The 27,565-nt window shown below is 37.4% G+C and overlaps 1 protein-coding gene across 2 annotated transcripts; it reads left to right on the top strand.

Annotated features, from left to right (window-relative positions):
* Positions 1 to 298: 298 nt before the first annotated feature.
* NAA50 (N-alpha-acetyltransferase 50, NatE catalytic subunit) lies at positions 299 to 27,200 on the top strand. 2 transcript variants are annotated; one of them, XM_036744948.1, is made up of 5 exons: positions 299 to 708; positions 20,811 to 20,947; positions 21,318 to 21,437; positions 22,300 to 22,366; positions 24,041 to 27,200. In XM_036744948.1, the coding sequence occupies exons 1-5, from the start codon at positions 701 to 703 to the stop codon at positions 24,219 to 24,221; spliced, it is 513 nt and encodes a 170-aa protein (XP_036600843.1). In that variant the 5' UTR covers positions 299 to 700; the 3' UTR covers positions 24,222 to 27,200. The 2 variants fall into 2 exon arrangements, with proteins under 2 accessions (XP_036600843.1, XP_036600844.1); XM_036744949.1 differs by having other exon boundaries at positions 374 to 708; positions 20,814 to 20,947.
* The last annotated feature ends 365 nt before the right edge of the window (positions 27,201 to 27,565 follow it).

A 27,565-nucleotide genomic window follows, 5' to 3' on the forward strand; every position in this document is an offset into this window, starting at 1 on the left:
TAACCCTATAATGGGAAAACAGAGGCAAGTAGGTTATTCGGAGCGATATTAAAGTTCGAAGGTCACCCTGGAAGGAGGCGGAATAATCCAAAAGCCCGGGAAAAGCAGGGGTGGGCTAGAATTAGTCGGTGTCAGAGAGCAGAAAGAAAGAAAGGTCGAGGGAGGGCCAGAGAGATCCGGATTCTACCGCTCCTAGCACGGCGGGCCAGCCCAATGAAAGTCGTCAGAAGGGGTAAAGGGAAGGAGAGATGACTACAGATGGTACAATCCAGGAGGTGGACGGTTTCCTAAGAGATCTAGGCTGGGGCGGGGAGAGGAAGGCAAGGGAGCGAGAGGAGGCGGGGGCAGCGAAGCTGCGTGCGCGCCGGCGCGCGTGGAGGGGCGGGGTGAAAGGTCACGGCGGCGCGGCGGCGGGTCTTGGCTGGCTGGCGGGCAGGCGGGCTGGAGTGCTGCGAGCGGCCCCGTGTGCACATGTGGAGGAGCGGCGGCAGCCCCAGCCCCAGGGCAGCGGCCTGAGACGCCCTCGAAGGCCGCGGCGGTCCCTAGTGAATCGTGCCCGGCCTCCAGTCCGGAGGCGGTGGCGGCAACGGCTGAGGAGGCGGAGACCGGTGTGTGGAGTAGGGTCGCTCCCGGGCTCGGGGCGCGGCGGCGGCGACGGCGGCGGGATCGGCGGTAAAGACGGCCACGGCAGGCGGGGAAGATGAAAGGGTGAGGCAGGGGTGCCCAGGCAGCCCTGGGGGGGTGGGGTGGGAACGGCGGCGAGGAGGAGGAGAGCGGCGAGTGCGAGACGTGCCTCGCTCTGCCTCCGAGCCGAGGGAGGCAGCCTCGATGGCGGGGAAGGAGGGAAGGCGGCCTGGTGCCGGCGGCCAGAACAGCTCCGGGCGCGGGGCGAGGGGAGACTAGAGGCCGAGGCGGGGAGCGGGGCCTGGGCCCGGCCGAGGCTGGGCCTCGGGGGAGCGATGTTGGGGCCCCTTGGGAGGGCTGTTTTCTGGCGAAGGCGGCGAGCGAGTCGTGGCCGCGTCCTTCTGGTCTTGGTTCGGGCCCCGGCCGGCCGGCGCTGCCGCCCCTCATGTGCCCCGACCCAGGGAGCCGAGAGGCAGTTGTGGGCAGTGGACCACCCGGTAAAGAACTTGGGCAGGAAGGGAGCTCGTGGTTTGCCCGGAGGTTCGGGTGTCCGAGGCGGGCGGGGGGAGGCGAGCCCGGGAGGCCGGGGGAGGAGTGCCAAGTACTTGAGGAAGTGAGCGGGCGCTTCAGTAGGTGGAGCTCTTACCTCTCGCTGCCTGTCGATTTACCTAAGGCGGGCCGGGGGCACCCCCTTTGTCTGGGCACCCCCAAAGTTACGTACTTGTCCTGCGTCTGCCTGCCGGGGCTCCAGTAGCTGCAGCTGGACAAAATGTTTCTCTCCGTCTTTTGTCCTGATTAAAATGTTACCGTGGTTGTTAAAAAAGCAAAAAACAAGAACATACTTACATGTTAAGGCCTATTCTAAAAGAGGTTAATTTTTTAAAAATGTTGAAGTCCTTCCTTGGAAGTAAAATCCCAAAGTAGACTATAGTAAAATGAAAGTTTGTGTTTATATTTCATTTAAAAGTTGTGGACTTACGTTTTTTGAATAGTAAAAGCAGGCTGGTCAAATTCTATGGTTTTGACGAAGTAATAACTTTGATTTAAATTAACCAAGCAGGTTGGTCAGAATTTATAGTTAGGATGAGGCGCTAACGTTTTAAACATTGTTGAAATTGGCCTACTAGGGTTATCAGAAGGTTCAGTGATTTAATTTAGCTTCAATTTTGCTACACTTTCTTTTTTCTTTTTAAAAATTTTAAGTCTGAAATTTGTTATGATGGTGATTTGTTGATTCCTAATCAACTTTTATAACAAAGTTAAAAACCATTTTGTCCTTGGGCAGAAATTTTCCCTAGGATGTTCTACACCTCTTACCTCTGCCTCCTGCTGTTGTCCTTATTATCAGCATAAGGTCAAATAAGATAAGAGATGAAAAGCATTTTTCAGACCTTGAACTGTTAGCCGTTATGATTAATCTGGCAACTATTCTTGATAGAGTTGACTTGGCAGCACATTTATTGTGCTTATGAAAATTTAACAAAAGGACACGATGATGAGATGGGACATTTAATTTCTTTTATCGTAAAAGGTGTGTAGCTTTTTTATTTTTTTAAAGAGTCTGAAACCATTAATTAGCATGAAAAATGTGGGAAAGGTAGTGAACTTGTATATTCTTTGGCACTTGAATTTCATTTAAGTAGTTCATTGAGTGACACAATGTATGGTCATCAATCTTGTTTTGATTATTATCCTAACATCATATATTTAGAGCAGGAACAGATCTTGAAGCCTTCTAATCCAACTTTCTTATTTTTTAGATGAATTAACAAGCCTAGATAGAGAGGTTGTGACTTGCAGAATCAGGATTTGAACTCTCTTTGACTCCAAGTCTTAAACTATTTCCATTTTTCCTTACTGTCTCTCCATTTAGGATCATAGATTTATATCTGGAAAGGGAACTTAAATGGGAGTTTGTAACTTTTTTGTGTGTCATGGACCCCTTTGGCAATTTTGTCCCCTTCTGAATGTTTGTTACCTAACACATAATTGATGGAAACTCTACATTTCTGTTGGAAGTTAGAAAAATAAAGATATATATTTTTTACCCATCAAAGTTCACAGACCCTCTGAAATTGATCCATGTACTTGTAGACCCCAGCTTAAGAACTCCTGACCTGCTCCAACTCTGGTTGGTTCTTGGTCAATTCTCCCAATTGCTAGTGCCTCTTTTATAAATGTGTATGTGTATATTCTCTTTCCCATTCACACATAAACTCTTAAGTTTCAGTTTTATCTTTGTATGTCCAAGATCAGCACAATACCTACCTGGTGGATGGTACGTACTTAATAAATGCTTGTTGATTGATGGAATTCAATTCAACAAGTGTTTGTTAAGCTCCTTCAATACCAGGCAGGGTGATGGGGTTAGGGAATACAGAGACAGAAATGAAACAGCCTGCTCTCAAGGAGTTAACATTCTATTGGGGAGGAAGGTACACTTACCCAGGTAAGTGCAAAGTAATTGAGCACTAACAGGAAAAGCCTAATGTAAGAGATAGAACTTGGACTAAGGCCCATGGAAGTTAAATGACTTGCTCAAGGTCCCACAAGTAGTGACACAGATGGGATGTGAACCAAGTCCTTTGACACTAAATTCAGTATCAGAAAGTGCTCTTTCAATTGTACCATGCTGCCTCATAGGAATTATGTCTTACAACTCTACATAGAATAAGACTTTATTCTAGAGATCTGATTTATCTGAGCTTTAATAAAAGAGTGTTTGGAAAGTTCGCATTAAATAAGTACATGGGAGCAGTGCTTCAAGAGTCTTTAGATTTTCTTATGTCAGATGTGTGCCCGTCCTGATAAATACATATACTAGATACACTGTCTAATACCTTTCTTTCTCTTTCCCTTCACCTAAGCCCTTTCTTAGCAACCTATCACCCAATCCCAGCTTAGGAAAAAATGCTGAAAACCACTTGCGGTATGTGTTGCGAACCTGCTGTTTTGTTGTTGTTCACTTGCAACTCCAACTCTTTGTGACCCCATATGGGGGTTTTCTTGGCAAAGATAATGGTATGGTTTGCCATTTTTTTCTCCAGGGGATATAGGCAAACAGGTTAAGTGACTTGGCCAGGGTCACACAATGAGTGTCTGAAGTCTGATTTGAATAAGGTCTTCCTGATTCCAGGCCCAGCACTCTGAGCCACTTGGCTGTTGGTTTGCCTTTTCCTTCTCCAGATCATTTTACAGATGAGGTAACTGAGGCAAATAGTTAAGTGACTTGCCCAGGGTCACACAAATAGGGAGTGTCTGAGGGCAGATTTGAACTCAGGGCCAGCACTCTAAACCACTGCACTAGCTAGCTGCACCAAACCTGCTATATCCAATGGAATAATAGTTCATACGTAAAACTCTTACTTTAGGTCAGGTTTTTCCTAGGCTAGTGTTTCACTTCTGGGACTCTCAAAACTGATCATAGCTGTCTATTAGTGTTACTGTATTTATAAAGCAAGAGTAAATAACATCTACATGGCACAGTCTGGGCCGGTATTGCTCATGGGGATTCAGTAATGTTTATTATGAGAAACACTCATAATGCTAGGAAAGGGAACTGAAATAATATTTATTGGAAAGGGGTGTATAACTCACCCAAACCAAGCTTATATGCTATACTCAACCTAATAACTAGAGAAGCAGGGTTATTTATTTTTTAAAAATGCTGCTAAAAAGATGTTTTGTTTTTGATCCGGGTACAATAAGAGAAATGAGTTACTTTTTGTAGTATACACACATTGTGTTTGCATATTTGTTTTGTGCCCAACCTTTCTGCCTATACTGAGACTAAAATAGGGAGAAATGTTATTGTTACTCCCAACACACTTAATTTCTCCCAAAACAATCTTCATTCCATCAGAGACTTTGCTAAGCAGAGCATATTTTGTTTTTACTAGAGCAAAAAGGGTTACATTAAAGAAGTAGGTCTTGGTGGGAAAGTGAGAACCAATTAGCATTCTTCTGTCCTCTTCACTGTTTCTCACTCTTTCCTCCTTTCGTCTTTGGAGACAAACTTGAGAAGTGGACTTTACTGTGAATTTAGACTATGTATTGTCAGGTTCCTCACGTGAAAAATGAAATAAGTGCTCCCTATCACTTAGAAATCATATTCTTATACTTTAGTGGCTGTTTTATAAAGCATTTGCTAAGGGGAGAAAGGCTAGATCGAGAGTTCACATAATATCGGTAAACTGTAATGAAAAATCTCAGATTTAATGGTCAACTTCTTGGAACATGTTGCCATTTCTAAACACTCATTTCTCACCATACACTGTCCTCACCTCCGCATTGCTGTTCTTAACCCTTGTCAAGTGAACTAAAAACAACCTGCAGAGCCTAGAAAAAATTTGTGAAATATACTGTTTAATTCGGTGCAGACAATAATTCCTAAATATATAGTGATATAAATGCAATCTCCATATGTCAAAACCCTCTTTCTGCAGTGAAGTTCAAGAAAGTGTTTTGCCAAAGAGGTATTTTTCTCCCACCCCCTTAGGAAATACTCCGAAATAGATGTTGGAGAAAGAGATGAATGACATACCCAGTGTTTTTTCATCCCTAATGGCATTTTCTCCTTTGTTTACTGAGTGGAGAGAATAATTCAATATTTAGCACTCATTTAACTAAGATGTATTAGTCTGGTAGCTGTATTTATTTTCCCTTGCACACACTTAAGACTCCTTTTCTATCCATTTCTAGTGTTCATAAATAGAGTGTATACACAGCTATAATAGTTTCTTTTCCTTGTCTTCTCAGTGTATAGGCTCAAAATGTATTTTACTGTAGTGGGTTGTTGACCCTTACTGGAACATTTCTCAGGAAATTTTGATTTTGAGAGTGGGGTACACAGGTGATGTAGATAATTGAGTAGTGGGAAAGGGTAGGACAGGGTACTAACATTTCTTTTATCCCCATTACAATTTATTGAAACCTAATGAAAACTGGACAGATAAAGAAAATTACATTGTTAACAAAAGCTAATAAAATGTTTTATTAGAAGTTAATGCTCATCACTGTTATTATTCAGAGAGAGCTGATTTTCTTGGCCCACTCAACTTTAACTTTTGATATGCCCATAGTTGGTGGGGAGGAGCAAAGGCACACTGTCCTTTTGGTTTATTACAAAGTGAATATAAAGAAGTATAATTTCTTGGATATTTCTAAAAAAATCTGGGTTTTTTTACCCTAATTTTAGAGGCATGCATGAGAGAAAAGATACTGAAAGTATATAGTTTTCATCACTACTAAATTTAAGGATTGTAGGAATTTGGGGTGGAAAAGACCTTAGAAATGGAATAATGTAGGTTTTTCATTTTATAGATGAAACTAGTGTAGGGAAAGTGACTTGACTTTTTATTTCATTTTTTATTGGCCCAATTGGGGAAATTACCTTTATTTACTAAATGATACACCAAGGTTTTACTCGTGAGGGAGGAATTATAGGTGCTAAGCACTGAACAAGATACTCTTACATGGTTTATTCCGTTGCCACCATGATTTTGGTATTTCTGCTGCCTGAAGATGGGATAAAAATCTCTTAGGAGACAGTGTATGGTGCTACTGAAATCAGATCAAATAGTTCAAGTGATTGAATCAAACTCAAGGTACTCTAGGGAGATGGGGAGAGAAAGGTAAATATTATTAGGGGGCATAGGGATACATAAGCATCATTAGCTTGGGTCATACTTTAGTACCTACAAATGTTATGGTCTTACTGCTACATGATGTTCCATTTTATGGAACAGCTTATTTCCTGGACAGCATACACCATCCTTGAATGTTATCATGGGATCATAGATCTGGAGTTGGAAAAGACCTTAGAGACCTAGATCTAGTGCAGCCTCATATTACAGATGAGGAAACTGAAGCCCAGAAGTGACTTGCCCATGGCTGCACAGGTAAGTCAGAGGCAGAATTTTGAGTCCAGGTCCTCTGACTCCCAAACCACTGTTTGTTCTCACTTTGTCACACTACCTCTTACATTTTTTGTTAGTGTTAACATGGCCTTCTTTACCCATTTTGTTTTTTTCTCGAAATTAATCTTAAGCAAGGGAATATGCTAGGGATAAATATAGTTAAGGGTCTGTGATTCCCTGATGATGATGAGAAATGTGGATTGGCCAAAACCAAAACAGCAGACTGCTGCTGATTTGCTCTTCAGTGTCTTTTTTAGTTGAAGGTATAAAGGCAGGTAGCAAAAATAAAAGGGGAAGAAACACAAAATAGTATTAATTGTTGCTCTTGACAAAAATGTAAATTACGCTAAATCACTTTTTTCCTTTTTTGGACTCCATGTACCTACACTAATCTATAGTAAACTCTTGTTTAAAGACTATTTTAGTGATTGAGGTATGTTAATAGAAACTGTCAAATACAACTACAGTTAATTACTTTTCTTTTGTTTTTCCTATGCTAGGTTCCTTTAATGATAGGTTGGAGTCATTATTGGTAATGCATGTTTGCTTCTATGGCATGTCTCTTTAAAACCCTTTAACTTCAAATATGGCTTTGATCTGTAAGGGAGTAAGATCTTTTTATCTTGTAGGGCATGGGTAGGTTTCAAACCTAGCTAGCTATGTTATTCTCTACATATTTGGTGTGGTGAACTGAACTCAGAACAGAAATTGTTAAATGGGGGAGAGAGATGCAAAATCAGGAGCACTTGGAAAGATAAAATGAATTCAATTCGGGTCAGGGCATTTATTGTTCTTGTTACTTATGATAAGCATTTACCATACCATAAATATGAAAGAATATGCTTTTATAATAACCTGAACATTCCAATATTTAAGCTCTAAATGAGGAAATGTAATCTTAACACCTTTGAGTGACTTGGAGATTATCATCCTTTCTCAGATTAGTTGAAACAGCCAGGGAATGTGAAATCAGATCAGGCAGGACAAATACTTTATTTTTCCATCTGCCAGTGAGTAAAAAGGCGAGGAGGAGGTTGGGAAAGAATTAATCTAGGTAAATAGTGAGTATGTTGATTTTGTTAATAGGGAAAGGATCTCAAGCCTTTTCTATAAAAATTTAAAATTTATTTCTATTTTTGCAGGAAAAGATACTTTTGAATACAAAAAAGAAAGGTGTGTGAATTGTGTTTTTTTTCAGATAGAAATGTAGTCAACTTCCCTGCATTGAAGAAAAGCCTCACGCATAAGACATTTTAAAGCTTCAGAACCATTCCTTTGCTGTTATTACTCTTAACTCTTACAGGGGTGGAAAATTTTTCCATTGCGTTCAGTTTAGAACTGAAATTTGTTAGAAAAATTACTTCTGTTTGATACATTACCAGCGTAAAAAAACTAATGATAAAATTGCTTAATACTTTTTAATGGATCTAAATAGGTTTGCATAATTGTAATTGAATTTAAACAAAATAAAATTGTGTTGTTTTCATATAGTGGTTTAGTTTTTCTTTCAGGTTCACTAGGTGGACTATGACAAACTAAACTAAGTGTCTGCAGTACTATATGTGATGTGCAAGACATAGACATTCTTTATAAAGAATGTACTTTGAGCTTAATCTTTGTTTGGACCCTGTATTTATACATCAGTATTTGCAGTGAAGAGTAACATGGTTCAGCATTTACAGAGTAGTAAAGGTGTTTTATTGTAAAGTAAAACACTCCTCTGTGACCCTGTATTAAGAGCTCTTAAGATCCTTATGGATCCTCTTTCCTAAATAAGCAATCTATAGCCCTTCAAAAATCTCTAAGTTCTGAATTATATAATAGATTTTACTGGGCATATGCAGTAGTCTTGCGGCCCAGAGGTGTCCAACTCTTGGCCTTCGGCCACTACAACTACTAAGTGCTACGGGAGCCAGATTAAAATGTAAAGTTTTAACAAAATAAATATAAAATAGAGCATAGATGATGTTAATTTGTGGTTTTTTAATTATACTGCCCAGTGGATTTTTTTGGGGGAGGTGGTTGACAACCCTGTTTAGCTCAGTTGTTTTTTGTTTTAAACCAGACCTGTGATTTTATTGGTTTAGGAAACTGCTATAATTCAGATTGGCGGTTCTGATAATTTACAATCTTAGAGAGATCGCTTGGGACACAGAGAGGTTAAGCAACTTGCCCAGAGTCAGGCCGCCAGTAGGTGTCCAAAGCAAGACTTAAACCCATACCAATCTGACTCTCCACGATGCAGCATTCCCTTTTTTATTTATAATGATTACAGATTTGGCTCCCAAGTTTATCTTGGAATTATCGCTGTGAAACATAAAAAACAATCTCTGAATGTTTGTCTTTCAACTTTGACCAAGTTGCCTATGTGTCACAATCCCTACCATTTTGGGAAATGGGGGAAGACGGTTTTTGTCTTTATTCTCTTTAGGGGAACCTTTGATATTGTTCCTAAATTTATCTGGCAACTTTTCCTTTGTAACTTCTAACATTACCTTTTTTTTTAATAATTCTGAATTTCAAATTCTCTTTTTTTCCCCACATACTTCTTGACAAGGCAAGTAATATGATGTATCAATTTTACATGTGAAATCAGGTAAAACATATTTCTGTATTAGACATTTTACAAAAGGAAACAAACATGCAAAAAGATAATAAAAAAGATAAAAGGTGTGCTTTAATCCCTAGTCAGTTATCATCAGTTCTCTCTCTGAAGGTAGATAGCATTTTACATTATAGGTCCTTTGAAATTGTTTTGGATTCTTCTTTTGATAAGAGTAGCTGGGGCAGCTGGGTGGCATGGTGGGCAGAGCACTGGCCCTGGAGTCAGGAGAACCCGAGCCCAAATCCAGCCTCAGACACCTTTGTAACTTCTAAACCTGCCCAGTTTTCCTAATAATTCCAAGTTAAGTCAACAAATATTTATTAGGAGTCCTATTGTGCCTTTTCTAGGGCCTCATAATCTCATGTCTGAAGATTATTGTATTTTGGCCAGCTTTAGTCACTTCTATCTTAATTAATTGCCTTTTCTCTTTAGAAATCAAAGATTTGATTTAAAACTCTTCATTTGAGCCTTCTTTCGTTTTGAGCCTTCCCCCAGCCTCCCATCTAGTATGCTTTTTTCCCCTTAAATCAGCTCTGGTGCAGTTGAAATAGTGTATCCGAAGGTTTGGTTCACAACTGATGGCCTTCAGGTTTTCATCTCTGCTGATAATTTGCATCCCCTAGACTTTATACCTCTCCTTGAGTTCTGATCCTAGATTCCAAATTTCCTTTTGCAGAAGTGGCAGACATATGGCTGGGAACAACATTCTGGCCAGAACACTCCCAAGTGTAGCCTGAACCCATCTGATTTTAATGTTAGTGTAGTAATAGGAAAAAGAAATAGGTAAATGCGTAACTCCTTTTCTAAATCAATATGCAGCACACAGATCGTTGTGTACAGTTTAGTGTCCCTCATTTCTATTTGAGTTTGATACCACTTGTCTACTGGACCTTTCCACCTCAGACTTAACCTACAGTTAGCCTCCCCAATTCCCATCCCTTCTCTCCCCAGCTCTTTTCAGTCCAGCCTGTCCGCTTCTATTACTTACTCACCGTGCCTCTAATTTTTTGTGTGATCTTAGGCCAGTTACTTAACCTCTGGGACTTAGTTTCCTTATATAACAGAAACAATACTGATAACATTTACTTTATGTATATGTGTATGTAGATGCATTTGCATTTTGGTCCTTGTAACAACACTAAGATACAGAATGCAAATATTATCTTCATGTTACAGATGAAACTTAGGCCAAGGTTAAATGACTTGCCCAAGGTCCTAGAGCTAAGTCAAAATTTGAGCCCAGTTTGTCTTTTTTATGATTCAGTGCTCTTTCCATCATAACAAAGGTGCCCACCAAATAAAGGAGATGGGCAAAAGTAACTGTGTCTCTTAGCCTGTGAATAATCTCAAGTTTCATCATGTCATTTTGACTTCTTGCACTTATCCACCCCTTACTTTCAATGTGCATCCTTCAACTCTGGTCAGAATGGTTCCCTCCAGCTGGAAAATCAAGTTTGGCATGCTGAGGATATAGCCAGTATTGTGCTTATTGAATCCCGTGGAGTGGTGTGTGCAAGAAGACCTGCCAATGTGAGGGCAAATCTAGGATAATGTGACTGTTTGAAACATTGTAGTATAAGGTCTTAAGAGTGGTATTATTTGGAAAGGATTCACATAGGCAAAAAGTTTGGAGAAAGGGGTTCAAGGATGGGAGAAACTACATGAGTAAAGGGGGAAATGTTTGCAGGGTGAGATTGGATTATTAAGTGAAAATATATTGGTGGTAGAAGTAAGTTGGTATTTGACTTACTGGTTTTAACTTCCAGGATAAAGTTTAATTTTGCCTTTGTGGCGAAATCTACTTTTATTAAGTTTTATTCTCCAAATCATAGATTTAGAGCTGCAAGGGACCTTAGAGATAGATTCCTTATCTCACAACATTCATATGAAGCTCAAATAAAAGTACGTAGAGTTCTTTATAAACTTTAGAAATTTTTTTTTCATCAACAAGCTTCCCCCCCATCTCTTTATATTGGGGAAAAAACAATAAGAAACTTTATTTTAAAAATTCATAATCAAGCAAAACAAATTCCGACATTTGGCTGTGTTCAAGAATATACTTATGCTGTGTATTGAGTCCATCATCCTTCTGTCATGAATTGGGGAGCTTGTATCATCATTAGTTTTCTGGAATTATGGTTGGTCATTGCATTCATCTGAATTCTTTCCCAAGTTGTTAGTTCTTACAGTCTTGTAACTGTAAATTGTTCTCCTGGTTCTGATAATTTCACTATCAGTTCATGCAAGTCTTCCAATTTTCTCTGAAAGGATTGTCTTCGTTTCTTACAGCACTGTAGTATTCCATTATGTTTATAATACCATAATTTGTTTGACTATTCCCCAATTGATGGGCACCTCTTAGTTTGCAGTTCTTTGCTACTACAAAAAAAGAGGTTCTATAAATACTTTTGTAGATATGAGTCCCTTTTTCTTTGCATTCTTTGAGATATGTTCCTAGTAGTAGTATTACTGGGTCAAAGAGTTTAATTTTTATGGAATATTATCAACATCTTGTGGCCTTTTAAATTATTGCTGCTAAGGACATTGAATAAATGTATTATCCTAATAATAATTGAGATTACAAACTAGTACTTGCTTGCTCCACAAGTTGAAAACTTAAGGTTCTCTACTCTATTGAAAGAGTTAATCAGCACCTTCTGTGTGTAGTGTTTTTCTGAGAGTCACTTGAGGCTGACAATGTTTTTCAGGACAGAAATGGTCATAGATGTAGGCAGTTCAGTTTTCTAATAAGACAGATCCCATTGTCTTTTTCTCAGTACTTGAGACAAATTAAAGGATTTAATCTTCTGATACAACTGTTGATCTCTTTAAATTTCTGCCAAATATAGTTCTTACCCACTACTAATTTAAACTTCTTCCTTGCATTTGGATTAATTCTGATAGGCTGCCAAAGGATAAAATTATTATATGTAAATTAAGTTTTTATTAAGGCTTGACTTTTATACTATATTATGGTTCTTTTTATTGAATATTTCTTGAAATAAGAGACCCATTAGGTTAGAAATATCTCAAACATTTTTATTGTGATTCATTTTTCCTGTACTTAGGAATACTATCAGAATTTTATTCCTTTTCTAGTCATAAAATTTCCAGTGCTAATTGAGCTAGGCTGTAGTAGTTTAATTCACCAGCAGAGGTTGAACTGTAATATTTTACTGTTTCAGCTCTTCTTAAATTTGAGGATTCTTATTACCTAAAAAGTAGTTAAGTAATTGAGTGCTTAGGAAAAATCTAGCTTGCAAATCATAAGAAGTCATTTTTTACATAGCTTTGTGTCCTTTTCTGCATCTGCTCCTGTGTATAATGTATTACTTAATTCCCGAATCAGAATCCAGCTTATTTCTAGCTTGTGTGCTACTTTCTACATTCCTATAGTGTCAGAGCCAAATCACCATTGTTGCTGCCACTTGCTGTAACCGAGTTTTTCCTACTCCATAGAATGTTGGAGTTAAAGGAGGGCTCTGACATAGCTTTCCACCTCCAATCTACCATTATACTAAGGAAACTGAGAAAAAGAGGTGTTATGACTTGTGGAAGGTCACAGGGTAGTTTAATTATGGAGCTTAATTAGAACTAAAGTCTCTTGGTTCCTGATTTAGTGTAGTTACAGAATACTGTATCCAGAAATTTTCCTCAGGAAAGAAACTAAGTGAAAGAATGTTATTAGTTAGGAATAGAGCAAATTGAAAAGGACTTAACTAAAAAATAACTGTTAGCCAATGAATTAAATTCTTCATTTAACCATAAACAGCGTACTTGAAAGGCCCACTCCTTTTTCCTATTTAAAATCTCCATCTCTCTTTCCTCAGTGGTCAGTGTGTTGGAACACTTCGAAATACCAAAGCATGTTCTGGAATTTAAAGACTCAAGGAGCAATGTGATTCTTTGTGAAAATGTTTGTTTTATCTTATAAATCCAAGAAATAGAGAGTTTGAGACTAAAGTATAAAATAAATTAAAAATACTTTATCTTATCAGAAAATGGGGTAAAATGGTATGGTATCTCCAGGTAGAAATAATTCTTTCCCCCACCCCTTATGGAGTATAGAGGTGTTGATCTTTCTAGCTACTGAACAGGTTATTTATACAGCGAATTTGGTCCTTCCTGCTGTGTGGCAAGAATACCTCCCCATGTCTTTCTAGCTTTGTACATTTAGTCCTCTCTTAAGTGATTGTAGATCTCATTTAGGAGTCTGCAGTATTCTATAAAAATTGGAAAAGAAGCATTATATTGATTGATAGTTACTGTGTTTCTGTTTTGATGACGTTTCATTATCATTCCCCTCAGATATCTGTTATCCTTTGCTCTTTTAGAAATATTGAAAATTTATCCTTCAGTGCCTCCCAGTTGTGTCTTCTCCGGCACAAAGCTCTCTGTGTAGGAGGTTTAATCTTACTGCTCTTCCTGTCTGATTTTCTTGAGTGCCATTTGTCCTTCCTTCTAGATAGGCACAGGAGCTAAGAGTGATAGCATGCCCAAACCACTTGTCCTGCTTCCAGTCCAGCCTTCACAGTCATTCTTCCTGGGGGTCAGCTCCTATGGAGAAGGGGGCAGCCATCCCCACCAACTGCCGCCCTTGAGACAGGGCAAGCCAGTCTCAATGAAGCCGTAGGGCACCTTGAGAGACACTGGAGGCAGTAAGTGTTAAGCAAGTTAGGTCACCACAACTACCATCTCCTCTGGGAGCCTGATGGAGACAACAGAGACCCTGAAGCTGAGACTTGGGAATACCAGTGCTTCCAGTTCAATGGTCATCCTGGGAAACAACTCGTGGGGAGATGTAGTCTGGCAGCTGTTCTATAGGTGCTCCATCCGCAGCTACTAAGGACTCAGAAAAGAAAGTTTTTGTCACCAGAGTCCTTGGCAGTATTTAATGGTTCGGCATCAGACACTGATGTTATTTTATTAGTGGAAATGACATTAAAGAAGAGACATTACCATCTGTTTTGCCACTGTACCCTAAGATATATGGGATCTTTCTGTCCAATGTGCTGCTTAAACCTTCTGTTTGTGTTGTCTCCCTCATTAGAATGTGGGTTCCTTGAGAGTAGGGACCAGTTGTCTTATTTTTCTGTTTGTATCCTCAGCAATTTAGCCTAGTGCTTTACCTATTTATTGATTTATCAATAGCATTTCAGGGACTGTGATGTTAAAATCCACATATGATAGTGGAAGGAAGTTATTGACAGTTTGTTTTTCCTTCTAGTCTCATTCTTTACTGTCCTCTCACTCATCTTAATTGTGTCTCTAATCAAACTTTCTACAAATTTTATCCTTTCAAGTGATACTATTTTAAGGTGATGTTAAACACAATCTTCCACTATTATCTTCTGTGAGATTCTACAAATAGGCTTAAATCCTAAGCCAGTGTTGTCTCTGGCTTTCAGATCTTTATGCTTGGCAAGGATCGAGTGTTTTGATATCAGGAAGTTTCTGTTTGGTCTCCTCACCAGATTATTGATTTATATCAGTTAAACTTTTTTAGGAAATGCTAATAGTCTTTGTTAGTGTATCTTCTTTTACCCATTTTTCTCCACTAATAGTTTATTTAAAATAGTTCAATTATATGCAATATCTGGGTTTTTTTCTTCTACTTTGGCATTAACCTTGATTTTAACATATTAGCAGTGTATGTGTGTAAATACACACAGTTAATTAAATAAGTGCCTCTTACATCAGTAGCCAGTCACTTCTGTCTTGAGATAGTGTCAGTTTTTATTTTTTATAATGTTATTTGTTGCTAATTGTGTTGAATCTCTCCTGACTCTCTTTTTGAAGAATGAAAATATTCCATATGTAGCATAGGTATGAGGTTTCTTTGTAATTTATAAGCCTTTGGGCTTTGTTTTCTTTTTTAGTAAGCTATATATATTTTTTGCTCTTTCTCCCTATGCTCACTTATAGCATTTAAGTTACTGAGAATTAAAGTATTTGTGGATTTTTGCTTGGAGTGTCTTAACGAATTATTTTTACAATATTCTTACCTGTTCTATGTCTGTAACAATGTTTACTCATAAACTAGAATAATCTTCATGGTGGTGTGGTCTTTTTTACCAGTGAACATCCTGAGTAGTACTTCAGTAGGAGGTGGCAAAGTATCTCATGAAATGTTTCTCGTTGCCTTTGAAAGCAGATTAAAACCTAATCAAACTGACTTCTTATGTGTTTCTTAATGAAATATCAGCAGACTTTCAATTTTGCTGCAACTTCTTTTTCTTTTTTTAAATGTAAAAAATTTTTTTTGGTGGGGGGAGGCAGGGCAATTGAGGTTAAGTGACTTGCCCAAGGTCACACAGCTAGTAAGTGTGTCAAGTGTTTGAGTTCAGATTTGAACTCAGGTTCTCCTGACTCCAGAGCCAGTGCTCTCTACTCACTGTGCCACCTAGCTGCCCCCTTTTTTCTTTTTATTGGATTTTATTTTATTTTTTAATTTTAACTTTTTCTTAAAGCACAAATAACACAATTATGCAGCTCCTTCAGTAAATGTTCACTTGGTCACTGGTTAAGATTGCAGGTTTATAGTACCAGCAATTAAGGTAATATTTATAAATGGTCTAAAAACTGATTCTTAAGTACCCCCTGCCACTTTTCTTTAGCCCAGCAGAAATTGGATGAGGGGTTAATCCAGGACCAAAGGGCATTTTATATTTCTTTAATGTTTGTTGCTAGGGTTGTCATGGCCAAAGAATTCATTATTTAGTGACCTGCCTTGTGTTGATAAACCTCTCTGTTCTGAACTAGGCTGGTCCTTGAAAAGGAGATCATCAATTGCTCAGACTGTATTAAAACCTTTCTGGTATTGTAGAACTCAATCAACAGAGCTTGTACTTGACCTACAATAGCCTTAGAAAAACTTAGTCACCTCAGTCCTGTGAGCCATCAGAATAGGACTTTGTGAAGCATTCAGATATCACAGTTACACCTATGCTAAATAAATGGCTTTGGGGAAGTGGTGGGCCTGAATCCAACAGACTCTTCAGTGTGAGGGTCAGATTTCTGACTAGATTATATCTGCTGTTCATAATTCCAGCAGAACAGAAAGAGGAGAAGGGGCAGTGGGAGGCAACCCACACATTCTGATCTTTCTCATTCACTTGTCATTGGGGATAGTGACATGTTCAGCTCCTTGGACTTTTAACCCCTTACAGTAAATTTAAATGCAATTTGGTAATCCTAATCTAGAAGTTTAGGTATTTTTATTTCTAGATTGTCAGTGTTCCAAAGAGTTACTTCTCTTTCTTTTCATGGATGTCTTCAGAGGATAAGATTGTGTAGAGTCATTTTAAAGACAAATTTACTGGTATAATCTATAATGCTTTGTGCATTAATCTGGATTCTTAGCAATTCTGAATTAGAAAGAATAGCCAATGAAATTTTTTGGCTGCTTATTGCCAGATAATGCTTTCCTAAAATTATTTTCAAACTTCTCTTTTACCTCCTGATTTGTGACTTTAATGTAGCATGATCTATTTTCTAAGGTATATTTACAAGTTGATGATACTACTCTGCTATATTTAAAATACCCACAAGCTTAAATTTGAGCCAAGTGATCAGTTACAGAAGTATCTATTTCAATCAGACCTCACTCTAAGGGAACTATATTTGAGGTTGAATTTTGCTGATGAGATTCTGTGTAATAAGCATGTCTAAACAGCCTCTTGTATTCCAGTGATAATAGAGCTTTATGCTGTCTACCTTCTACAACAATCTATTCTACAGCAGTTAAAACATTGTCCTATGTTTAGGGGTTACTTTATCCTTTCTGCTCAACTTCCTGTCTAGCTGTTACTGATGTTTTTAATCACTCTGCATGTCAAGAAGTTCTAAAACTAAAATACTCTTGCTGTCATATAAACTGTTTCCCATTCCCCATATCTCTCAGTGAAAATGGAGACTAGCTAGTCTGTGCTTTCTCTGTAATATTTCATCTACTTGAAGGCTGGTTAGGTGTGCAGTGTTCAACCTAACAACTGGACTATGACTTTTGCTTATTTCTTTTGAATCATAATAGTGGTAACAAAGTCATGGGAATTATAGTCCATGTAGCAGTTATTTTTTGTTAGAAGAGACCTAGGTTCAGATGCTAGCCTAGCCTTGCGATCATGAGTAAGTCATGTAACGTCTTTGAAGTTGTTTCTTCCTGTAAAATACTTGAAATAGATACCTCATAGGATTATGAGTCTTAAGGCTGTATGTAAATGTAAGTTTTGAAAAATTTTTTTTTAATAAAATAGTGAAAAATCAGCTGGGGAAAAAGTAGTCATTAATGGGTCAGTGTCATCTTGGAAGAGAGGTATTTCCTTTAGGGTACCCCTTCCTCCCCTTCCCGATTCTGTCATGTTTAACCTTTTTATCAGCAAGTACAACATTGGTGGAGGCAACATTATGGTATGGCATGCCCATATGTAACAAAGTCATTCTTCTTTGGTGACTCTCAGTTTTTCAAAGAATGTGCATGCCAGATATGACACACTTATCAAATTGTCAGAAGATACAAAATTAGAAATAGTAGCTCACATTTATGTATCACTTTTAATTTTTTCAAAGTGTTTTACAAATAGCTCATTTTATGATAACTAGGAAACTGAGGCAGACAAGGTCAAGTAGCTTGCCTAGGGATATATCGAATAAGTGTCTGAGACCAGATTACTAACATTAGGTAATAAAATCAGGATGTGAGATCTTGACGTAAGGTGAAATTTAATAGAAATAAATAAATTAGTTATTCAAAAGTGGAATGGCTTACTTCAAGAGATGGTATTTGATTAATAAAAGCAGTGCTATTAATCAAATTTTATTTGAAATTCACTGGAAGAAATGCTTAAAATAAGGTAGGGGAGAGACAAGGGTAGGGACTTTTATTCTTCTGAAAGAAAAAGGGAGTTCCTTACTACTTGCCTGGCAACCATTTTCTGACGAGATTTGCCTTTTCTGGAAAGTTATGAGGGGGAAGGTAGAAAAAAGATGAGCACAACAGGGTTTTGTGGCAGTGTGTTCATGTTATTGGTATGAGACAACATTTTATTGTGATATGTCTGTACATAATAAATTCATTCTACTTTGGTGACCCTCAGTTTGTGAAAGCATGTGAGCTTGTGATCCTCTTAAAGAATCTCCTGTGCAGGAAAAACTTTGAGTATAGTCCTAGCAACAATTTTTCTGTTTTTAGAAATCCATCCTGGTGTAGAGAGACTGACTACCCGTTGGTTGATCATTTGATGATTTATTTTTTGCATATAGTACCCTCAAAAAAAAATACAAAATGACTGTCATTCTGGGCAACTGTTACCTGTTTCTGCAATGACAATGGGTTCAACAAATTAATATATAACTAACTAGCTTTGAATACTGGGGCTTATTAAAAGGTTCTTAATAAACTCTCATGAAATGATCTTATAATGAGAATTTAATGTCATATCATCATTTGTTATTTTGAAATGCTAACTTTTTGCTGATCTTTTGGAATTGCTACTTCAAAAAAGGTGTGTTTTTTTTTCCTCTTCCACCTTATCCGTAGTATTCAAAAACTATAACTATATTCAAGTAAAAGGTAATTTGTTTGGGGATGAGGTAGTGGGAGTGAAGAGTAGAGAAAAATAAACAGATTTAAAGTTTGACACAACAATTTTAAGAGAAAACATAACAATTAGATTTTTTATAATGTATTTTTTGTAATTCGTCTTATTTATTGTATGAGATATGATCATAGACTAGAAAAGGACTTTAGAGGTTATCTAATCCAAACTGTCTTTTACTGATAGGAAAATCAGACACAGACATGAAGAGAATTGTCTAAGTTTATTAAGCATATAGATAGCTTCCACTTTTACTGCACTTTGCATTTTGCCACCCATTTATTCATTATTACCTAATGTTGGTAGCTTTTGAAGGATTATGAGCACAGAAATGACATGATGGAATTTGCATAAGGTGGATTAGTTAGGGCACTGAAAAGGATAGATTGGAGGCAAGAGAGGATAAAAGTGTGAGGACTTCTTAAGTTACTGCAATAATACAGGAGAGTTGTAATGAAGGCCTACAGTAGTGTGTTGTCAAGAATTTAAGGACATAAGACATTTGAAAAGGTAGAATAAACAGATTTTTATAATGTTTAAATTATGAAGGGAAAAGGAAAAGATGAAGATACTGATATCAAGGTTTAGGGAGATAAGGTGAATTGGTAGTACCACTAAAGTCAGAAGGGGGAAGGAGGGATATGCTTAGTTATACATAAGTGTTAGGCCATTGAGCTTTTTGTGAAAGGAAATTTTTTTAAAGCAAAATCTGTTCACTTGGGATCCATTCAGAATTTTTTGTAGACTTAAGTTGCCCAAAATTTGTTTCCCTTTGAAAGGTCATTTTGTTGTGATATTTGAAATATGTTGCTGTTCACTTTTTTATAATGTTATTTTTTGCATTTGGGAGCAAAGGTGACACTACTAGATGAAGGTAGAAAAGGCAATTTTTGATACCAAAAAAATTATAAAATTTGTGAGTGGAAAGGACCTACCCAACTCCCAAATTCAAGAATTTTTTACAACAGCCTATGTCCGTACATCTTGTGATTACAATTGAGCAATCTCTTGTCCAATGCCTTGTTGGGTGAGTCTGATTTTCATGGTATTGATATTTTTACCCCTGAATTTACCATTCGTTAGTACTTCTAGATACTTACGTCCACTCACTGATCTAAAAGCTCTTAAGGAATTGTTATGTTAGCACATTTTTGGTAAAGGCTTATTAGTTATTGGTGTCTGTATTTTTCCGTATTTTTAATCAATTTTTAGGGCAGGTAGGTGTCAGTGGTTAGAGTGCTGGGCCTGGAGTCAGAATGACTGGAGTTCAAATCCCTTCTCAGACACTTACTAGCTATGTGATTCTGGGCAGGCCACTTAACCAACCATTTGCTTCAGTTTCCTCAATTGTAAAATGAGCTAGAGAAGGAAATGGCAAACCACTATAGGACCTTCTAAAAAAACTCCAAAAAGGATCATGAAGAATTGGACATGACTGAAACCACTGACAAGCAACAGAAGTCACTATTTCAGCAATGCTTTTCCCTAGGGCCCATTACCTGGTTGGCTGCCAAGTTACAAATTTATTTTGGCCACAGCAACTCTCAAAGACTATCTACTGAATTGTAAAGGGGTTATGATCTACACTGTTGGGAGAATATGTGTCACACATACATAAAATATTAAAATACCTCTTACCGATTTTTATGTTCACTTGGTACCTGAAAGTTGCAGCTTTATTCATTGACTTCTGCCTTTTGTATTCAACTGTGTTCACTTCTTTTAGATGGGTTGTCCTGTTATAGAAGCAACCTTGTAAAGTAAATGAATATTTTGTTGTTTTGTCTTAGATTTAAAATTAGGCTGAAAAATTTGTTTCACTGAATACAAAATATTACTAGGCTGTCATTTTAACTAATTGTGCCCTGAACAATATTTGTCTTATTATAATAGCAATACATAATTATAGCTTTCCAGTAGAGCCCTTATTATTTACCATGACTACTTGCAAAAAGATTATGTTGAATCTTTTAATTTTCATGGAGAAAAATACGAATGTTTAAAAAAAAAAGTGGTACCAATAATTGTCATTTGTGGGGGTATTGAGCACATTTTGGTTTGTTCCAGTAGCCGGATCGAGCTGGGAGACGTGACACCACACAACATTAAGCAGTTGAAGAGGTTAAACCAGGTCATCTTTCCAGTCAGCTACAATGACAAGTTCTACAAGGATGTGCTGGAGGTTGGCGAACTAGCAAAACTTGGTATGTGGCTTATGTTTTATTGATATTTTTGACATTGAAATCTTAGAACTGTGCACTTTTCTACAAATAAAATCCATTGTAATTTAGTATGACAAAGGTTAATTTAACTTTGATAACAAAGAGGCAGCAAGGTTTAGTAGGTAAAGAGAACCTTAAAAGTTAGGAAGACCTGGCTTTAAATCCTCTCTGATGATACCAGCTGTCATCACGGGTGTGTCACTTAACCCACCCAGGAATTCCCTCCATGACATGAAATCATAGGTTCTAACCAAGAAAACCAAAGAGCTATGGATAGGGGAATGGGACCAAATAATATTTGCTTAATATTGTCTGTTGAACCTTAAACCTTTGTTTGTATCCTTTCATGCAGCTTATTTCAATGATATTGCAGTGGGTGCAGTATGCTGTAGGGTGGATCATTCACAGAATCAGAAGAGACTTTACATCATGACACTAGGATGTCTGGCACCTTACCGAAGGCTAGGAATAGGTAAAAAATTTTTTTTCATTCTCCTGGAAGAAACCTGAATATATTACCTTCTTTTGGCTGACACATCTTGGTATGGGGATAGGATGGAATTAATAAATAAATTTTTTCTGTGCCTTTGGACAAATTTTCAAAGAGAATACTGCTCTGTATTGTAGGTTAGAGTAATATATAATTAGTACTAACATTAATTAAGGCTTAATGGTTTGTCTTATGCTCTTAAAATTCACATTCACAGGATCTCATTTGAAATTGTAGCTTAATTGGTCAGCTGATTACACATTTCATTCAATTCTGAATGGAAATTTTGCTATTGGAGAATTGGCTATAATATCTCAAACATCAGTTGGGCTTATGTTACTTCTTTCTCCTTTATTTCTTTTTCTGATGGTTCTCTGTTAGGAGGGAGACCTATAGAAAGCTGTAATCCTAGCTCTTTAATGTACTTAGGTCCCCATGGAGGCAAATCTAAGGTCCTGGGACATAAATACCTTTGGCATTTTTCTTAAAAAATGTAGGTGTCACTCTTATCAATTTCATTAGAAGGCATTTTTTTTACCTGTATAGTAGGAAAAACTGGAGAACCATTACTGATCTCTTGAACTCTTAAGGTTAATATTGTTCAGAATTTGGGGATTGTTAGCTAAAATGTCATTAGTTTTTGAGGGAGTTAACTCATTTAGGAGGAAAGTCAAGACTGGAGCTCAAAACCTATGAACTCTCAAAATCTGGGAGAAATAATAGTCTTAATTCTAATTGCCCAAAGTGAAGCTGTTTAATGTGCATTAGGGTGTAGGACACAAAGGTTGAAACTGTGATTTTGTTTCAATAAATAGATTTTAAAATGTATTTCACTTATTTACAGGAACTAAAATGTTGAATCATGTCTTAAACATCTGTGAAAAAGATGGCACTTTTGACAACATCTATCTGTAAGTAAATTATTTACATATCCTTGTTTAAAGAACTGCCATGTTGGAAGTAATAGGTTACGTTTTATGTAATGATTTGCATATCTTAAAATTTCTTTTACATATACTATTTCTTATTCTTCCTGTTCAATAGATGAGGGAACAGAGCCAATGAAAAAGCTTTTTATATATTCTGCTAGAGTGGCATACTTTATGTTTAATTGACAGTTGTCACTGACCTTGAAGTATTAATGATCAAAGATTTGAGGATATTCAGCTGTTATGGCATATTTTGTTTTTAATGGTTATCATGTTTTAGAAAGTCAAGACTGGATGGAACTACTTGTAAACACATTAAAGTCAAGAGTAGATAGAACTTGCCCAGAGACCTGTCATGGCCTATTTGTGGCATAAAATTTTCCTCACTTCCAGCTTTTTGTATATTCAGTGTATATGCAGTAGGGGAAAGGGAGAGGAAATAGTTGGGTTTTTTCCCCAAGAAATAGATGTTTACCAAAAGAATAATAAAGATTTAAGAGCTTGAGGACTTAGTTTACTTCTTTCCCCAGCTCCTAGCGTTGTTCTCATTAATGAGATTTCATCGTTGGGTTGTAGCCTTTGTGAACCAGCTCGTTCTGCCCTTTTCTATGGCTGTACTCTTTTTTTTTCTTTTTAAATTGAAAAACAATGCTACCATTTCCCAATACCTTTCTTTTGTAATGAAGTTTTTTTTAAATGTTACTTTTAAGCTTTTTATATCACTTTTATTTCAGAATGTATTCCTCTCCCATCCCATGTCAGCCATCTCTTGTTAAAAAATTTTTTTTAAGGTAGCTTTTTTAAAGGATAAAAGGCAGCTAGGCAAAACTAAAAAATATTGGCCAAGTCTGATAGTGTATGCAGTGTTCAAAAGGCCTCTGCAAAGAAGGGAGAGATACATTTTATTTTTTCTTTGGAGTTACATTGTCACCAAGTGTGCAGTTTTCCTGGTTCTGCACTAGTTCCCATAAATCTTCCCAGAATTCATCATCTTTAATTACAGTTCAGTAATATTCCTATGCAGTTCTGTACTCAGTTTGTTTAGCAATTCTATGTCAGTGGATATCTCATTTGTTTCCAGTCAGCACTAAAAGGTGTTGCTATGGATATTTTGCCGTACATTGTGTCTTTTTTTCCCTTCAGTTTTTGATCACCTTCAATTATATGCCTAGCTGTGGGAACTCTGGGACATTAGCACTTTTTAAAAAACTATAACTCCAAAATCCTTTCCACAATTGTTGGTCAAATTCATAGCAACATTGTTACCCTGTTATAGATTGGTATTTGTGGCACACTCGGTGTCAGGCTTGAATTCTAGGCCCCCTTCTTAACCCAAAATTTCCTCAAGGATTCCCCTGACCTTTGTAACTTCAGAATAGAGAGATTTTATTGAGTTCCCCTCTCTCCCCCATCTCCCTCCACCTCAACAGGCCTATGAAGATGGTAAGTACAGATTCAACATCACTGTCATAAAAAAAAAAGTAAACTTAAGCCTTAGTAATTGTGTAATGTTGGTGTTAATAATTTGTGAGATTCTGGTGAAGTGCCAACTCCATTTTTACCTGTTTGACTTTGAGACAGTTGTATAGACATCTGTGGGCTGTTCGTGGAATCCGTACTTATAAATATTTCCCATGATATCTTTTTCTACTTTAGGCATGTCCAGATCAGCAATGAGTCAGCAATTGACTTCTACAGGAAATTTGGCTTTGAGATCATTGAGACGAAGAAAAACTATTACAAGAGGATAGAGCCGGCGGATGCTCATGTGCTACAGAAAAACCTCAAAGTTCCTTCTCTTGGCCAGAATGCAGATGTGCAAAAGACCGACAACTGAACAAATTACGAATGAACTTTGTTGCACTTGCTTGTCGCCAAATAAAAGAGAGGCCCTTTGATTTCTCTTCCCTCCCCCTTTTAGAAGCTTTTTTCCCCCTCTTTAACCTTGTTTCTCTTCCTCCTTTTCCTCCAAAATTTTAATACTTCTTCCAAGGACTGTAAAATTAATCATGTTTGGGTTTTTTGTTTGAGGTTTTTTTTTGTTTTTTGTTTGTTTTTTTTTTTTTTGGTGAGGGTGGGGTGGGCAAAGGGTGGAAGAGGTGTCTTATCTCTTTAGTTTTACAGTTGGAGGGGATAGGTGGTCCTAAAAAATTGGATGTCATAATTTCAGATTTACTTTTGAGTGATTTTTATGTCCTGCTTTCACATTGAAGGGCAGATATTAACAAATTGTTTGTGTATTTCTCTTTTCTCCTCCCCCACCCCCCAAAAATAGCAATATCTTGTCCTCTAATTCACAGACAAGTTTTGTGTGTTTGTGGTGTTTGGGATTTAAAAAAAAAATCTGTGGGATACGTAATCCCCTGAAACATTGCCTTGCACTCCACCTTTCAACCCTTCTGAGATATTTCTCAGGAGTCTGGAGCATTGTTAACCCTGTAAGAAATACTAAGCTTGATCTTTTTTTTTTTTTTAAAGCAAATTTCCCCCTAATCCTTGAAAGGGGGTGAAAAGTGTTATGTCCTTTGGTCTCAGTATTTTTGAGTTAAAGCTTCTCTGCTTTTGCTGATGAGTGGACTGGTTGTCTTGCAGGCTTATCCTACCTGCTGCTGATTGTTACAAGTGGCATTATTTTTGGTGTATGTGGGCTGGTAAGATGTTAATGAAGTCCTTACATCCCAGCCAGTACTATGTTCCTTAATTGACCTGAAAGGTTTGGTGTGACTTACTTTCCTCCTATTTTCTGCAAGCACCTTGTCTACTTTTGGAATCCTTGTTAGTGGTCAGTCCCAGTCTTGCAGTTTAGTGGATACCCTTATACAAGTCAGTCCTTCTAAATTGACCTGGCTGCAGATACTTGGGCGTTTAAGGGACTGCTCATCATTTTATTCAAAATACCTGAAGTGAGGTTTAGATGGGCTTATGCATGATGATTTGTACATTTGTCAGCTTTTTTCCCACCTTCTTAAAATCAGCTGATGCAGACTTCTAAACCTGTGACCACTGGGATTTGAGGTGCAGGGCAAAGAATATGTGCAAATTATTGTTCTGAGAATTATAACACAGGGATCCTATGCTTACCCATAACCTACCAGGAAACATCCCAAATTTGCTTACACCATGTGCCTGCCTTGTTTTCGTTACAGGACATTAGGGAATGGAGGTGTTAAACATGTTTCTACTCTTGAAAATTGTTTTTCCAGAAGGTGTTAAATAATGCAAATGTCACTGTGACTGCTTCTGCCCACTGAACTGGTTTTATGCCATACCATTTTATGGCATGTAAAAAGAGGGTATTGACTGGTTGACTATAATACATTACGTTTTGTGCTAACCAAGAGCTATAGGAAATAGGTCTATGAAAGTTAGAAATGCACATGATTTCATGCTTCCCTCTTATGATCCTACCCCCTATATATTTTAATTTTGAGTTGCCAATGTTGATGCCTAATAATGCAAATGTTATTATTTAGACTCTTGGAGATATAATACATAGGGTTTGAACTGTCTGTCCTTTGTTTTTAAGGATACAGTTGAATTATATTTTTGTCCTTTTATGTAAAGTTTTTACACTTTTGAAGAGGTGACAGATTCCACAGGTCCTTTGTCACACATTTCATAGCTATCTTACTTTTCAAGAGATACTGTATGAAATCATAACTTCCTTCATCTAGGATCATCTTGGGTGCCATAATTAAGTGCTACCAAAAAGGGAGGTCCTTAATGAGTGCAATGATTCTAGTCATTGACCACACTGGATATCTACAAATGAGTCCCTGATCTACTGTCTACAGCGACTTAAAGCTATATATAAAAGGCCCTAATTTTCATATTTAGATGAAATTCACATTATGGTTATTAAGAAAACTGTTTTGAGTTAAAGAACATATTCAGATAGCAGAATTTCAGGTTTTTTGTAAGCTTTCAGAATTCAGTATAGGTTGTAATATCACTTCCCATTTCTAAAACCATTTACAGTAAACTATCATTACTCCTATGAATGTCCCCCTAAAAGTGGTTATTGAAAAACTATATCAAAGAGTAGCTATCTCACTGTGAACCACAAGTACATATTATATAGGGGGGAAGAAAAAACCCAGTTCAGGTCTGCTTCCCCCCTTTCCTCCCCCCCCCCCTCCCCCCAGAGGTTTAATGTGAAAGCTCTCATAATAGCAAGTTTTGAGGGAATTTTTAAACGGCAGTAATGGTCATGGGACTGGTATTGATACCAAATTTGTCCACTGAGGAAGAGGGGAATGTGAGAGGAAAGAAAGTGAAGATGGCTCTTATGTCTCAGTGAGGTCAACAGGAGACTGAAATAAAGTGTCCAGTATGGAACAGTTACTTGGGTATGTAGTAAAATTTTGTTACCTCTGGTGTTTTAGGAAAGGAGGAATCCCATTAATTGGAAGACCACAAGAGAAGATATCCATTAGTGCTGTAACAGTTAAAAATTTATATAGGATCTTAATCAACAAAGTTTCCAGGGGGAAGAGCATGCAAAGAAAATCTATGCAAATAATAACATTCATCCAGATAGAGGTTGTCTGTGGGGAAAATTGTTCTCAAATTTTCCCAGCAGTTTGGTCACCAGTTGAAACAATGAAGAATATGTTGTCCATACAGAGAAATACCAGGAAACTGTGCTGCGGGGCAGTGGGAAAGAAAAGCTCCCTCATTTTTGGGGAGGGAATAACTTTTTAAAAATACTTAAGTGGCTGAGTTTACTTGGTGCAGTTAAGGATTAAACCTGTCAATTTTAACATGACATTGCTGTTACATCTGAAATAAACTTAAGTGATGTTTTGTTCTGGTAGTGCCCTGTGATGTCTGATAAACTAAATTGAAAATCTTACACTATAATTCTGTAGGTATGCCCATTCAGTGTTTTTGTAACCAGTTTCCTGATTTTCTTGTTCCTTTAAAATTTCACCTAGAGAAACTACTTAGTCTAAATGAACCTGGTTTGATTGTGAATTTCTAATTCAGATTTATTACAGTATTTATATATGTGTATACATATATAAACTTTTAAGTTGGGTGGGGACTGTACATATAACAAATAGGAACATCTCATAGAACATAATGTTTGGATAAATATTAAACACCTACCATGTGCAAGTACTGCTGCGTAATTTTGCATCAAGCACGTTTTGGGTGGCTCTGCTCACCCTGGGCTCC

Source organism: Trichosurus vulpecula, chromosome 2 (genome assembly GCF_011100635.1).
Source record: "Trichosurus vulpecula isolate mTriVul1 chromosome 2, mTriVul1.pri, whole genome shotgun sequence".
In the NCBI taxonomy this organism is placed as follows: Eukaryota; Metazoa; Chordata; class Mammalia; order Diprotodontia; family Phalangeridae; genus Trichosurus; species Trichosurus vulpecula.